General features: G+C 38.1%; 1 protein-coding gene across 1 annotated transcript in view; it reads right to left on the reverse strand.

The window, feature by feature from the left end:
* Nucleotides 1–226: 226 nt before the first annotated feature.
* The window catches only part of fhip1a.L (FHF complex subunit HOOK interacting protein 1A L homeolog), a 94,883-nt gene continuing 78,655 nt past the window's right edge, over nt 227–16,454 (reverse strand). Inside the window, exons 8-12 of the mRNA XM_018231420.2 lie at nt 12,295–12,479; nt 5,967–6,965; nt 4,925–5,103; nt 3,303–3,441; nt 227–750 (exon numbers count right to left, since the gene is read on the reverse strand). Coding sequence (XP_018086909.1) covers nt 521–750; nt 3,303–3,441; nt 4,925–5,103; nt 5,967–6,965; nt 12,295–12,479 — 1,732 coding nt within the window. The 3' untranslated portion in view covers nt 227–520. The remainder of the gene's footprint in view (nt 751–3,302; nt 3,442–4,924; nt 5,104–5,966; nt 6,966–12,294; nt 12,480–16,454) is intronic.

Below are 16,454 nucleotides of genomic sequence, written 5' to 3' on the forward strand. Positions count from 1 at the left end.
CCCTGCCTGAAACCTCAATGTAATGTGTTGAGGGCAGAAGAGATAGAGGTTACTGTATTAAAATATTTACACCAGGTCTAGCAACCCACAGTCATTAGGCTGCATATACTGATCAGCCATTTAAAAGCAAATATCTAATGGGTTGCTGCGCCTGGTGCAAATTTAGCATTTTTATTACATTACCAACATATTGTCTAATAGTGTATCATGGTATAATATATATATAATATATATATATATATATATATATATATATATATATATATATATATATATATATATATTATATATATATATATATATATATATATATATATATATATATATATATATATATATATTAAAGCAAATGGCCACCTTCTAAACCATATCCCCTCTAATAAAATAGTTCTGGCCAGAGCATTCACCTATCAAGTATTACAGGAAGTATTTTCAGTCCCACAAAAATACAAACTCATCTAACAGCAAACTTTACACTGTTAAAAAAAAAAGACAAATGTACATAATAACCCCCCGGCAACTAGTGATGGAAAGAATGTAACACAGAATGTTCTTGGGCTAAAGCAGCAAGTTCTTTTAGGAATTCTGGAAACAGGACAGCAGCCAGCATAACATCCTTGTTTTTTTTAAATGCTCCCGAAAGAGGTAGTGAAGTGTTTGCTCTATGTTCCTTTGATGTTTGTACTACTCCTTTGGAAGATTCTGCAGCAACAGGTTCTTTCTCTGCGTTTGACATCATCTGTGTGTTGTCTGAAACAGAATCAGAACAATAGCATAATTATCGAATATCAAAAAATCCCAAAAAACCCATAAAAATAGTTTTTTTAATATTTAATTTTGAAACCTGACAGCTAGACATGGTGTCAGTTTCCCAGTTGCCTTCAGCCATGTGACTTGTGCTTTGATAAACTTCACTCTTTACTGCTGCGCTGTAAGTTGGAGTGATATCTCACCCCTCCCTTTCTTCCCAGCAGCCTATCAAGAGAACAATGCGAAGATAACCAAAAAACAGCTCCCTCACACCTGCATTGCTAAAAATGCTCCCATGGTATGAGAACAGTACTCAATAGTAAAACACCCAAACACCACCACGACTTCTCCAGTTACACTGAATAGGAGAAACAATAGCCCAACTGAAAGCAGTTCCATTGTGAAGTGCTGACTACTTCTGAAAGCACAAGACCAAGCACAATGACCTGTGATGGCTGCCAACACACACGTCATAAATAGTCAAAAAAAAAATTGTCTCCCATAGATTTTCATCATTTCACAAAGTTTTGGTGAAGCAAAACGGGTCAGATTTGCACCTTCCTAGTCATAGACATTCCTGTTCTGGCCAGTCCTACTCTCAGTTTCATCTTATACATTCAGAAGTTTAGCTTTTAATCTTTTAAATGGCTAAACCAGGTCATGCCTTTTTATCCTTTTTTGTACTTAAAATGTGTTTTGCCCCTGATGAAGACCACCATTGTGGTAGAAATGCGTAGAGCGTTCTGCTAACATGTAAGTGTTTGATATAATAAATTTGGACTTTTTATATAGACTGAGTGTGCAATCCTTATATCTTTTTGTCTGACTTGGGTGCTCCAGAACTAGTGGACAGACTATAGGCTTATATCTGAGGCAATATCTGGTTGTGGCAGAAAATACTTTTGGGTAAAGACCAGCGGCATCATAGAACTGGTGATCAAACTGAGAGGTCTGAATATGGCCCTACTATGATTTGGTAGTTGCTACATGATCAGTCTGATTTGGACCACCACCTAAGTTTTTTCTTTGTATATCTCAGCTTAGCTGCAACTTCACTGTTAATATACTGGCAATTGGGATACATTTTTTCTATGAATTATGAAGCCACACACCCAAATCACTACTTTGACTTTTGTTAAATAATATAGCAAGTAGAATATTTTGCTTAGGACCTCACATCTCTTGATGGTATTCCACTTGCATAAAGTCATCACAGCTACAATCCAGTACTGAGTATAAAGACACACACACAACCCATGCATCCTCTTTAGTATCATGTGCACATCAGCCGTACCTTCTAAACCTCAGCAGCGGTGGTGAAATATTAAAGACCTCACAACAAAGAATGCTACGGCAGCTGTAACTTTGAAGCCAGACATTTGTCAAAGATATGGAGCAAGCCATGAAAGAAAGATATTGCAGAGGGCAATCAGTGTAAGGCAAAAAGATTCATAATACAAATAATAATGGCAATAACAATGACAAATTGATGTGCAGAATAATAAAAGGCTTTAAATCCTGCGTTCCTGGACGACGAATGCAAATGTATCCTCTTGCTTGCACTCGGAAATGTTTTATAGATTAGGAGGCTCTCTATTCATTTGCTGCCAATCACTGATTTGCAAAACAAATGCATTTAAAGTTTTGTCTAAGCTGCCACAATCATTCCCTGATAGGCACAAGTTATGACACATAAAAAGGAAGATAATATTCATGCTCCAGCATATCTTGCTCTATACTATACAGAGTATAGGGAGGCTGGCATTAAAAATCATGCTAGGAATTATTATTATTATTATTATTATTATTATATAAAATATTTAAAGGCTACAGGTAGAGGCAGAGTTAGGCAGAAAGCTGCAGACATTGGTATGGGATAATACAACAGAAGGTTCCTGAACATCAAAAATGGACAAATTGCTTCTGGCCATGGGAATTAAGACAATATAATGCAACCCTCAAATATTAATGCATCAGGATTTTAGGGTAGATTAGGCAGGTAGAGGAAATTAAACCCTCAAGATATTATCAAACTTCAATTGATCACCACCAAGTTCCTGGGCCCCACAAACGTTAGTTCCCAGTTTCACTGCTGTCAGTAATAAGAAGAAGAAGAGGATGGCAATGCCTCAACTGCCAGCCAAGCTAAGTCTAGTACCAACCAACCAAAGACAGCTTTCTCTGCTTAATTCTGTATGATCTTCCTCTGTATGGCCAAAAAGCAGCCTGAGCTGATTTTACCTTTGTGTGAGATAAAGTTTATACATATCAGTATGTTTTTTATATAAAATAAACGGTATTACATAGACGTGCCTCTCTATAATTTAAAGTCACCCTGAAGGGCAAGAACAAGCCAATCCCCAAATCTGAGGGTGGCATGGAAGAATAATGAGAAGTAAGAGTGCAGACAAATAAATAGAAAATGGAGCATTACAAATGCGTGCCTTAGCTGTGCTATTACTTATAAAGCCAGGATGCAAGGGGAAAAATACAATATATTTTATTCATGCACATCAACCTCTTAAACTTGCATAAGTTATAATCAAATGTACCTTTGGTAAATGTATCTCCAGACTGGTTAGGCATGTCCATGCGAGAAAGCAGGTACTGCTGAGCTTCTGCAAAGAGCACTGGAAAATTCTGCTGTGTTGTAGCAAATTGCTCAATTTTCTGTTTGACAGAGGCCAGCACCTGAAATAAAGAGGGTAGAAAATGCATTGTTTATGGCCTTTCTTTCCTAACTAGCTTTTATCACGCTTTTTTTCATAAAGAGAAGTAGGCTATATTTATCTTATAAAGCAAAGATAGAGACATATGGATCCCTATGAGGTTCAGAATTAATCTGAACTCAAAATCAATGTCATGATAAAGTGTTTAAAGTACGGTATATATTACTTTTTTTTACATTCTTAGCTCTAGATATGAAGAGTCATTTAAAGGAGAAGAAAAGGCATCCTGCACTTGGGGATGCCAAATGGTAGACACCCCCAAGTGATTGTATTGACTTACCTGAAACCCCGGGCTGGTGCTCCTATCAGCAGAAAACTGCACCAGCCCGGGGTTATACCATTGAGCACCAGTGAGTGTCTAACATTTGGCACCCCCAAGTGCAGGATGCCTTTCCTTTTCCTTTAAATAGGCACATACCAGCGAATGGAATTGCTTCCTAATGTGCTATGGGTGGGGTTCCTAGGGACTAAAGTTAAATATCATTTAAAAAAGATTGCTACAACCTGTGTGCCACAAAATAATATGACATTTTAGAGCATTTATTCTCTTACTGTGAGACGTCCACGTGGACTTGTCACACCCCATGCACTGATCTGCATAGAGCCTATGTAAATGCCAATTTCCTTATTCTGCAATGAAGTGTATTAATTCCAGTGCTTTTCTTTCTTTTCATTCCAGTTCTAAAGTTGCATGTGTGAATTCTAACTAACCCTTTTCAGTTAATCATTTTTAACACTGAGAAAGATAAATCCACAAAACTAGATGTCAATACATGAATTTTAGGTGTGAAGCTTTTCCAAAAATACAATATTTATGAACAGGGCTAACAGCTACCAAATCATAACTGCCACAATACAATTTTCTTGGGAGAAATTGTAAAATTCACATTTTTATGCAACTTTAGAGGGGTTTGTGCAAAAAGCGTAAACAATAAATTGATAGAGCATTGTCCCTGTCTTTATAACATTTAAAATATACTACAGGTATGGGAACAATTATCCAGAAACCTGCTATCCAGGTTTCTGCTCCAAATTACAGAGTGAAATTCCGCCACTTCCCATTCATTTCTATGGGGTTTTTAAAGGCGTATTTATCAAAGGGTGAAATTTCACTTTCACCCATTGATAAATACGCCTTTCAAAATCCCATAGAAATGAATGGAGAGCTGCGGAATTTCACTCTAGTGGCGGAACTTCACTCTTTGATAAATTTACCCCATAGACTCCATATTATCCAAATAATCAAAAAATTTTTTCACAGGACCTGACCTCTCATACAAGTCCATATTATAACACAGTATGGGAGAAGTTGGCCCAACCACCTAATCAAATCTAGGAATGTCATCTAAAATTAAGATATGATGTTTTTAAATGTTTGTCAATAAATAATGTTATTGTAATAGCATTTAATAATGTAATGATCTCATTGTGTAAATGTACAATACCTGATATAGAGATCGCACACTGGGCTGAAAGACTATGTTGGTGTTGAGCAGAAAAGATCTGATGAGTGGCTGGGGATAGGTGGCAAGCTGAGTAATTATCCCAATCAACAGTAGATTAACATGCAAGGAGTTTTCCAGCATGTTCTCTAGTTTTGACAGTACAACACTGATGAATGGTCCTGTAGGAAAAATGAAACAAATTATAATAATTATGTGTCAAAAATAGCTGATCTGCCGGCATGAAATAGATGAACCCAAAAGGCGCAAGAAATAAATATCTGGCAATGCTTTTGTGACTGGCAGACCGAGCATACAGAAGGGTAATGAAAGGAAAAAGAGACATTGGTATTTAACACAAAGTCAGAATCTGCAAGCACTGTCAGAAACATCAATAAATAGATAGCAGAGACACTCGAAATGATTACTATTGCACAGTTACCTCTTTATATTCCATTGTAAGAGAAAGTTGAAACAATAAAGTATAGCAGTCCTTTAATTGTAATTGTAAATATTGTGGAGGCAGGCCAGCCACAGATTAAGAAAACAAAAAGTGGTAGACAATTTTTTTCAACCAGGGACTAGAATGATGTTTCTTGTACTTGGCAAAATAATAATAATACCCTTAATCAGTCAGTGGCCCGCTTTTCATCACGATTACTTTCAATGTATTATATTTGGAGTATTTGTATTTGTTCCCCCAAACCTAACTGTAGAAAACAAACCATCTTTCTCATGGCTCTACATTATATAAATGGAAAGCAAAATGGCAGGCCAGAGCATTGATTTAGTCTCCTACAGCTGCTTCTATATGAAATCCATTTCACCACTCAAAATTTCATTATTTCGTTATACCACTCACCCATACAAAGGCTGCAAGTGAAGGTGAAGTAAAGATGACTACCTTTGACTCTCAGATTAATAGAAATGATGTGATTGGGGAGGGGGAGGCCAGGTACTAGATGTGCAAATTACTGCTACTCAATCTTTAATTCAGTATTTAGTAAAATTATTATTTTCTACAATATTATATTTAATGTCTCACCAGTAAATGGAGCACCCTGAGGCCTTGGAAGATAATTAGTAAATATAGATGCATCTCGTGGCCCAAATGGCGATGGCATGCTCTCTGCCTGTGGTATGTCCAAAGAATATTTGTCAAACTCATCCTCATCTTCTTCCATTGGAGAAGCCAAACTGTGAACTGGAGAAACAATCTCGTCCGATGTTGAGGTTTTCAGTCCATTGAGCAGGTCATCATACCTTGCAATAAATTCCTCGCTGTCGGGGCTTAGCGTATTCATATTAGAGATATCATCTGCTGCAGAAGAAAGCTGAATCTCTATTTTTGGTACTGTTTGTTTAACCTGTTTTTTTACAGTGTCATCATTTAGATTTGCATTTTTATTGTTGTTTGTGTTGGTCTGGTTTCCTTCCTGAGGTTTTGAAAATGTATCATTTTTCTCTTGATCATTTTTGTCTGATATATCCTGCATATTTGCATCATTAGCATCCTTCTGAGCACATAATCTGTAAACCATTACATCATCCTGAAAATCTGATTCTTCAACATACGATCCCTTGATGAACATAATCGCATTCCGCTTCATCTCTTGAATATGGTGAGGAAGCTCTGGTGGTAAATTTGCATCAATTGATGGTTGAGGGGAGCAACTTCCAGAGTCAGGAGTCATCCCAGTATCATAACTGTCATCCCATTCAAGGTCTATCAGAGTTTTACCTCCTAGAGATGGTGTCTCAGAGGAAAATGAATCCATATATTGTCTATTTGCACGTCTGAATGTTGGAAACTCCCCTCTTCTACAATTATCCTCCATAAGAGCTTTAAAGGAGGTTTCAGGATCTGGGTTTTGTCCATCGTATGGGGCAGACCAAACTTTACAGTCTTCTAAGCATTTCAGAATATTTTCATGAGCTTCCCACAAGTACTCAAGGTAGTTATCATCAACCGGTTCTGCACAATCACCATCCATCAAGGTATCCTTCTCGTATAAACTTGAAGAAGGCTTGGAATCATCAGAATCTGTTAATGAAAGGATGCAGTGTTTGACCAAATCTGACAAAAGCCAGCATTTATTTCTCTAAATAATAATGATAATTGATATAAAATGTAAAATAGTGATTTGACTGCAATGATACCAGTATATACATTATATATGAAAAGAAGATAGTCAAACAAATAAAAATGTGAGTTGGCTAGTATCTGATTGATATTAGCACCGTACATTGTTGTTTGAAAAAGCTGAACTTGTGGTTGATTCATACTGAGATGGATATGGAAATAAGCATTATGCAAAACAGGGCACATTTACTAAAACTGAATAAAATTGCATTAGGGGTACATTTATTATTATTGGAGAAAAACATCACTGGTGATGTTGCCCACAGCAACCAATCAGATCTTTGCTTTTCTTTTCTAGCTTGTAGGTGACTGTTTAAATCTATTTGCTGATTGGTTGCTATGGGTAACATCACCAGTGATGTTGGTCTCTGATGTAAATAAATGGGACCCCTAGTGTAGCAACCTATCTCAACAAATCAGTAATTAAAAAGATTGCCGCATGCAGAGATATCAAAGTAAACTTTTAATTGGTTGCAATAAATTACTGCACTGAAACAGATTTGCCAGTGTTATTAACTGACCCCCCTATATCCATCTCTTAACTGAACAGACAGGCATCGTGTTAAATGCAGGTACTGTCAATCTTCAGCTGAGAAACTGTAACTGCAACCTTTTTCCCTGCCAACTGTCATAGAGAGTGGAATGCGGAGTACTTCAGTTCTACAATAGAGGTTGGCCTACAGCTTGCCTATGTCTGGTGAGTCTCTATATTTTTGTAAAGCTGGCCATACATAGGGAGATATGCTCATTTTGGCAATGTTGCCAAACAAGCGGATATCTCCCCAATATGTCCACCTTGAATGTGGGCCCTAGGGCCCAATGATCAGATCACAACGAGAAGATTACAGGAGGTCTGATCAAGGACTGCATTAACGAACTGATGCAGCCCTCAATCCGACAGGATTTTTAAAGGAGAGCTAAAGCTGAAGGTAGAAATGTGGTACATTATGTTTTGGGCTTCTGTACCAGCCCAAGGCAATCATAGCCCTTTAGCAGGGAAAATCTGTCTCTCTGAAGATGCCCCAGTAGCTCCCCATCTTCTTTTCTGCTGATTCACTGCACATGCTCTGTGCTGCTGTCACTTAGGGACCCACTCACAATATACGGTACACATAGAATATAAATGTCACAATATAAGGCTGATTGGTAATTAATGCAGATTATTACTACATGGCAGCACAGAAACCAGTGCAATTAGCATCAAAATTTAATAATCAGTCCTGAGGCCAACCTCATTCTCTGCTTAATAATTTATGACGACCCCTAAGCTTAGCTTCGCAACAGCTGCTCAGACCCCACTGAGCATGAGTGTTGCAGACACTTTCCAAGATGGTGACCCCCTGTGAAAAGTTTGAAGTCCTGGAGCATTGCTGCTATTGAGAAGCTGAGAATTGGGTGGTTGGGCGCAATAAGTTCAGTATATAAAATGTGGCATTTTTAGCCATATTCATTTTTTAGGGTTTAGTTCTCCTTTAAACCTGCCCAATCAACATCTGGCCGACTGTCGGGCAGAAATTGATAAGGGAAGGAGGAGGGTCCCAGATGCTGCCCAATAAGATGCTGTCTTAATCTGTCAACAGCTTATATCTGTACGTGTATTGGGGCCTCAAGAATTGTAACCAATATCCACAAGAACTAGAACCGCTGTTCTAATTTATGTATGCAAGTGCACAGTGCTAGAATGAATGCATAACTCAGTGTGCATTGAGGCTATTCAGAAAGGTATTTGAACTCATACACTGTACATGCTCCTAGCAACTTGCGATGAGCACTAAGGCCCTCAGTCTGCTGTCATGGATTGTGCTCATGGACACTAGGAAACACTGCAAATACCTCTAGCCTGGACTCAGCAGTAATTCTGGGGTTCCCAGTATAGAGTGTTGTGTCCTTAGTCAAAATATTTGGACACTAATGACATTACTGAAACTGCTGGCATAAAAGAATGCAACTTGCATGCTATTCACAAAAGTGCAGTCTATTTTGACACAAGATACTGTACTTAGCAGGTGCCCTCAATTACCCGTGGGGACAATCCTGCATTCTGGCTATAAGCATGGTGGTTTGCATCAGAATTATGATCTGGTGTGTAAAATTAAAGGTTCAGTTATAGAGGCCGAGCAGAGCTGATTTGTCGAGCTGAATGGAATGCTCACATCCTATTGTACAGTAACATCTTACATTGGATGGAGTATGTCAAGCCAAATACATAAAAAGGAATCTAAACAATATAATTTCGCTAGCTCTGCTTTTGTTTAAAGAGATGAATTAAATGCTCTTCTCTCACCCAGCTGATTGTAAATGGAGATGTTATTATTGCAATTGTTCTGCAGCCTGATCCTCTTAATCTTCTGAAAGCACATAAGGAGAGGGCATGTACGCTCCAGCTGACAAGTGAGCCACTGGTTTAAATTGTTCTATTGGAATGAGACTTTTGAGGGCATGATTGTTAGTCATTCTATATTTTGGTTAAAGAATTATCAGAAGAAAGGATCATATTTGCATTTCATTATACGAGAACACTGTAAGTATGCCCAAGTCACATTTTCTGCCTTGTTTTTAAAACAAATGTATATTCTTGTAATTTGCTGGGAGTCGTGCAACTGCTGCGTTACTCAGACAGACAAATTATAGTTATCATTTTGTTCTGGAGAACACAGACCTTATGTGAACTAGTTTTGTCATGCAACACATGGCTACCAACATATTGCAATGTATTGTGGGTAACAGACACATCTTATTACAGTTAGGCATATTGTGCTAAATTATAAATAGCAGCTTACTAGCTGTCCCCGTATAGTGTACCTATTTCTGCATAAAGTAAAAAATATATAAGCATTTATATGAAGATGCAGTCTTTTATATATATTCCTAAAGTTTTGGTAATTGAGCTCCAGAACATTCCTTTTCTGTGAATTTGCCATTACGTATGGTATTAGGATGATGAGATTGGGTTACACCAGGGAATCGCCCTTGCCAAATGCTTTGTGCTTTCCTCTCTACTCCATTTTTCTTTAGGCCTTTTCACAGATGTTTGTTCTTGCGCATCCTTGCTGTTAATTCTTCATGTGTCCCACCACTGGGGACAGCAGGAACAAACACAGCCCATCCTTCCCGATAGGGCTGCACTCATTGAGGCACATATAAACATTGTCTTTTTCTTTATATTTATCTAATTAGTTTATCTCTTCTTTCTCTTCTTCTTCAATATTCATCTCCTTTACCCTTTAGTCTACTCTGTTCCTTCCATTACACTAATCTCATATTGTCCTTTTCTCATCCTTCATACCCTCTTCATCTTTCTTTCTTCCCCTCTCTAATCTTACATTTTCCCAAACCTTTGGGGCAAATTTATTGAAGGGCAAAGTGGCTAACGCTGGCGAAAATTCGCCAGTGTGACGTCATTTCGGCACTTCACCTATTTACTAACAGGCGCTTGCATAATTCCGCTAGCGAAGGATACAGACATTACTACACAAATTCACTAAGTTTTTGATTTTACTGAACGTAACCTCTATTGCCAGACTTGCCTTCGCCACCTCAGACCAGGCGAAGTGTAATAGACTACTAGATAGGACTTGGTCCAAAAAAAGTTGAAATGTTTTCTAAGTCCCAAAAACGCTGGCAACTTTTTTTTTTACAGGGTGATAGGTAAAAAGATCATACTTTTTTTTTGGTACCCTCCTTCCCCCCTACATTTCCTTACATATGGCACATAAACTATTCTGTGGGCTCATGTGTAGGGCAATATCTATTTTCTATTATTATCTATTTTATTTTATTAAGGTTCCCTGGGCTTGTGTAGTGTATTTGCTGCAACATAAACTTCCATTGAAATTTAACTTAAAATTATCTAACGCAACTTTGCTATTCCTGCCATAGTAACGCTAGCGCAACTTCGCAAGCGTTCAGCACCGGCGACGAAACTTCGCAACTTAGTGAATTAGTGTTGTCTGTGCGAAGTTGCGCCTGGCGAAGTGTGGCGAAGGCGGCGAAGCTGTCGCTGGCGAATTTTCGCCCTTTGGTGAATTTGCCCTTAAATCTTTTGCTTTTTCTTTCTAATCTCCTCTTTCCTCTCACCTTCTCTCTCCTCTTATCTTGCCTTCCTCTGTCTCTTCTGATTTCTATCCCATTTTCTTCTGCTCTGCACTCTCTCCCTAAATGTTCTACTCATTCTTTACTCAGGCCTGTACAGACATGCATTAGTTATTTGATATGATCTGCTTCTAACAGGATTATATCATGCAGCGTATGGATAAACCGGCAGAATTAAAATGAAACCTTCTGGCTGTGTATCCAAGGCACTGAAAAATAATGAAAAAGCTTCAGCACATCAATGGATCTGGTTTAGCCTCATGACATTGTAGCTGCACAGACACAGGGAAAATGGGTATGATTGGCATGAAAAAAACAGCCGCCAGACATATTGTTTGAAAATATGTGTCCTATGTTTTGAAACCCGCTATTGTGATTCCAAGACATCGGTAGTTACCCTTAAAACCTTGCAAACAGCTCCAGTTATATATACAAAAATAAGAACCACATCATTCAAGTTAAAGTTTATGTTTAAGTTTAACATTAGTATATCATGGACAGTCAGTTGCCCAAACACAGATGGGCAAACATTAATAAAACAGCCCCAGTTGCAAATGGTCTTAAAGGAGAAGGAAAGGTTAAAACTAAGTAAGCCTCATCAGAAAGGTCCATCTAAATATACCAGTAAACCCCCAAAGTAGTGCTGCTCTGAGTCCCCTGTCAAAAGAAACAGCACATTTCTTTCCTTCTATTGTGTACTCATGGGCTTCTGTATCAGACTTCCTGCCTTCAGCTTAAACCTCATTGCCCTGGGCAAGAGCATGCTCAGTTTGCTCCTCTTCCCCACTCCCCTCCCTTTTCTACTGTAATCTGAGCCCAGAGCAGGGAGAGACTCAGGCAGGAAGTGATGTCACACCATGTTAATACTGCAGCTCCTATCCTAAACAAACAGAGAGTTTCTAGAGCTTTTTACTCAGGTATGGTAAAACATTCTACAGAATAAATATAGCATTCTAGCTTGCACTATTGCAGCTAATCTATTGGCAATAAAATACCTCCATAGCTTTCCTTCTCCTTTAACACTAATGTTTATAATGCACTAAAGATGGTTTTAATGTCCTCCTACACTAAAGATGCCTTCAATGCCCCTTTAATTAGCCCTTTAATCATTCCTTTTTTTCTATGTTAATCTCCTTACCTGTCCTTTGTCTGAGCTTAGAATACATGTTCTGCCTTCTCTCCAAATATCCAGTGCTACTGACAGTAATAACGCAGCATTCAGGAGCCAAAGACATGAACTTTGCTGCACATGCAGAATAGCAGTCTTGCTCTCTGACAGACGATCGCTGAGTGACCATTACATGATTGCAAGGGATTAAATACCTAGAAAAATAAAGTTTTAATTAATCCATGTGCTTTCTCCCAGTAATACGGCAAAGTGGCCCAGCCCGAGGAACAAAAGAAATAGAAAAAAGGCCCAGTTTGATGCAATTCATGGTGAGATTTGGGGCCAAACACTAATATGCATTTTACGTACTGGCAGAATTCTATATAACAGGGTAAGTCAAGACTTCATGCAATTTTGACCAATAAGCAACGAAGGTCTGAGTATACAGTATGTTAACCATAAAGCAGGTATAAAAACTTTTGGCCAACGGTAATTTGTAATCATTTTTTTCCTGAAGAAAAATTGCTCTCTTTAGTCTCCTAAATTACTGTCACTAATTCCAGTATGAAACAACAGAGTATTATGTATAAGACTTTTGATCTTGTGTACTATGAACAAGCCCAGCATTAGCAGCAAAAGCATACAAAACTTTGTACATGTTAAAATACCCTATCTGTACCATATTTTTTTGTACCTAGCACCTGTGCACCCACTGTGTTTATTAAAGTGACACAATGCACTGAGGCTCAATGGAGGCTCTATGCCTTAGACCAGTGATCCCCAACCAGTAGCTCGTGAGCAACATGTTGCTCTCCAACCCCTTGGATGTTGCTCTCAGTGGCCTCAAAGCAGATGATTATTTTTGAATTCCAAGCTTGGAGGCTATATTTGGTTTCATAAAAACCAGACTTACTGCCAAACAGAGCCTCAATGTAGGTTCACAATCCACATAGGGGCTACCAAATGGCCAATCACAGCACTTATTTGGCACCCCAAGAACATTTTTCTTGCTTGTGTTGCTCCCCAACTCCTTTTACTTTTAATGTTGCTCACGGGTTCAAAAGGTTGGGGATCCCTGCCTTAGACTTTACATTCCTTCCTAGAGGTCACTGCTCTCTCCACATTCCACCAGTTCTCTTAACCATTTAATTGTGTAACCAGGGCATGGGGATGGACATCAGGTCTCCCATTCTGGTGCACAAACAAGATTCTGAGATGACGCAAGGATTGTCTTAATAACTGTGTCCACAAAATGGCTCCTGCCTGCTTGTTATAATTATGAATTCCCAGACTGATGCAAACAAGATTCAAATAATTTATACAGCGTAATCAAAGTTAATTTTGCTTGACTAACATGATAAAATAGGATTTGGAATAATTTTTTTGGGTGACGGGTCCCTTTTAAAAGGTATAAAAGTACCAAATTAGCTTCATCTGTACCTTGCACTCCCACCAGACACCTAATCCAGTGTTCATATGTGGGCAAAGTGGATTTGATAGTACGCATACACAATCTAGAAACCTTGCTGCAAACCTCAGTTCCAATAATCCATGTAATGTAGAAAATCAGATGGCACACACTGTGGCAATTGTGCTTGAGAAAGGAGGTTGTACCTCTGAAACGTTGTGTGGAGATCTCAATAAATTAGAAATATTCAGCACAATTACCACAGTGTGTGCAATCTGATTTTCTACATTACACACCTATTATTACAGCATATTGTTACTAAAAGTCATCAAAACCAGATTTTCTTGAGTTTGGACTTAGGTTACCCTTGTTTAAATATATAGCCATAGACCACATTTGTAGGCCAAAATGAGGGGGAGAAAGATCACATCAGTGTGACACATTTTGGACTGAGAAAACTGGAAACCTATTCACCAAAGTGTCTTAATTAATACAGCTCCTTTAATTGTTTCTTAGGGGTGTTTTTACATGATCATATTGACTGCTTTGTGTAATTTCCTAATGATTTATGTATTAGGGGCATCACTTATGTTAGCAATGCTGTTCTCACTTGATTTTGTAGCTAGGAGAACATTACATTCTGGCCATGTACATTAATGATATGTTTATTTTATTGCTGTTTTTGGATATTGATTGACCATATAGGGGCAGCCATCAGGGCCATGGGGGGGAGATACCATTGATATGTAAATTTCAACCATTGCTTCCTACCTACCACCTCCATTACCTAGATATAGATATAGATATAGATAGAGAGAGAGAGAGAGAGAGAGAGAGAGAGAGAGAGAGAGAGATTAAAACATCTGAGAACCAAAAAAAGAATGAAACTGCAACCCTCTCATTCTGCTCTGAGACACCATGTATGTACTGACCACCAGCAACTGCTGCTGTAAATGATTAGAGAACAAAAACTCTCACTAAGGAATCTTGCATATTTTATCTGAAATTGATGTTCTACATAAAACTAAGGATTTATCGAATAAAAAGGCAGCTTTGTTCCCAGCAGGAAGTCAATGAGGAAGCACACATAAAGGTGCAGACATCTCGAGTCCATCCATGCTGAAAATAAATGTGACCAGAGCAGCTTTTGATTAATTTTAAGCCTGTCTGACTAATACCCACTACAAAAAGAATTCAAATCATGCAGGTCTTTCATATGTAGCCTATTTAACCTAATAAAATGAACGCATGCCACTCTAAAAGAAGGCATTGCCACTGCCCAGCATTCCACTTCTTTAATTATTGGTGGTTCCTGGCAATATTGGTACATCAAGGATCTATCATGCTATAATCAAGGGTAAAACATGACAGGAGTGTGCAACTACAAAGCAGAGATTGACTTTTCACATATTCTGAACTCTGGCATCTTTTTCTGTGACTTAACAGAAAGACACAACTCATAGTTTCACCCTAGATATCCACTCTGTAGCCTTATATTTTATTAATTACAACATAATATACTTTATTAATTACAGCTGTAAAAAATTCAAAGATTGGGTTTCAGGCAGATGTACCCTACAATATTAAGCAGGTTCAGCTAAAGGAGCCATACATTATTAATAATTGTAAAATAACGGCTTCCTCCCACCAATATTGACTTGACCCACTAGTACCCTATGACAACTCATCTTGTGAGTTAAGGCATGTGGTAGGGATCATTTATGGAGTGCAGAGTGCTTTCTTGTTTTTGGCACAGGGCAAAATATTCTTCATCATGTTGAATGTATAAAATATGTGTTTTTTAAAATAATAAATTTCCCTCTGTATTAATTGGTTGCACTACAATTGTACCAGAAACCATTTTAATGTTGGAAGAGTGTCATACATTATTTTAGCCATGATCTCAGGAGAAATGTTCCATCTGTCATTAGTCTATGAAGATGCCTTTAAAGTAACAGTTCAGTGTAAAAATAAAAACTGGGTAAATAGATAAGCTATACAAAATAAAAAAAAAGTGAGTGGATGTCTGACATAACAGAAGAGAACACAACTTCCTGCTTTTCAGCTCTCTAACTCTGAGTTAGTCAGCGACTTTAAGGGGGGCTACATGTGACATAACTGTTCAGTGAGTTTTCAATTGATCCAATTATGACCCATGTGACCCCCCCAAGTCTCTGATTGGTCACTGCCTGGTAACCAATCAGTGGAAACCAGGAGAGCTGCAAAACAGAAAATAGTGCTCTGGGTGTTACGTTAAACAGTCATCAGGTCTCTCCAGCATTTACACATTATATTTTTGCCTAACTAACTATATTAGAAACATTTTTTTATTTTGCACAACCTATATAAATAATCTATTTACACCATTTTTATTTTTACACTGAACAATTCCTTTAAAATGAAACACTTAGGGGCCGATTCACTAACTTCGAGTGAAGGATTCAAAGTAAAAACACTTCGAATTTCGAAGTGTTTTTTGGGCTACTTCGACCATCGAATGGGCTACTACGACCTTCGACTACAACTTCGAATCGAACTATTCGAACTAAAAATCGTACTGTCTCTTTAAGAAAAAACTTCGACCCCCTAGTTCGCCATCTAAAAGCTACCAAACTCAATGTTAGCCTATGGGGAAGGCTTTCCTAAGTTTTTTTGATCGAAGGATATTCCTTCGATCGTTGGATTAAAATCCTTCGAATCGTTCGATTCGAAGGATTTTATCGTTCGATCGAAGGAATAATCCTTCGATCGTTCGATCACACTATTTTCGCTAAAATCCTTC

The sequence above is a fragment of the Xenopus laevis genome, chromosome 1L (genome assembly GCF_017654675.1).
Source record: "Xenopus laevis strain J_2021 chromosome 1L, Xenopus_laevis_v10.1, whole genome shotgun sequence".
NCBI lineage: Eukaryota > Metazoa > Chordata > Amphibia > Anura > Pipidae > Xenopus > Xenopus laevis.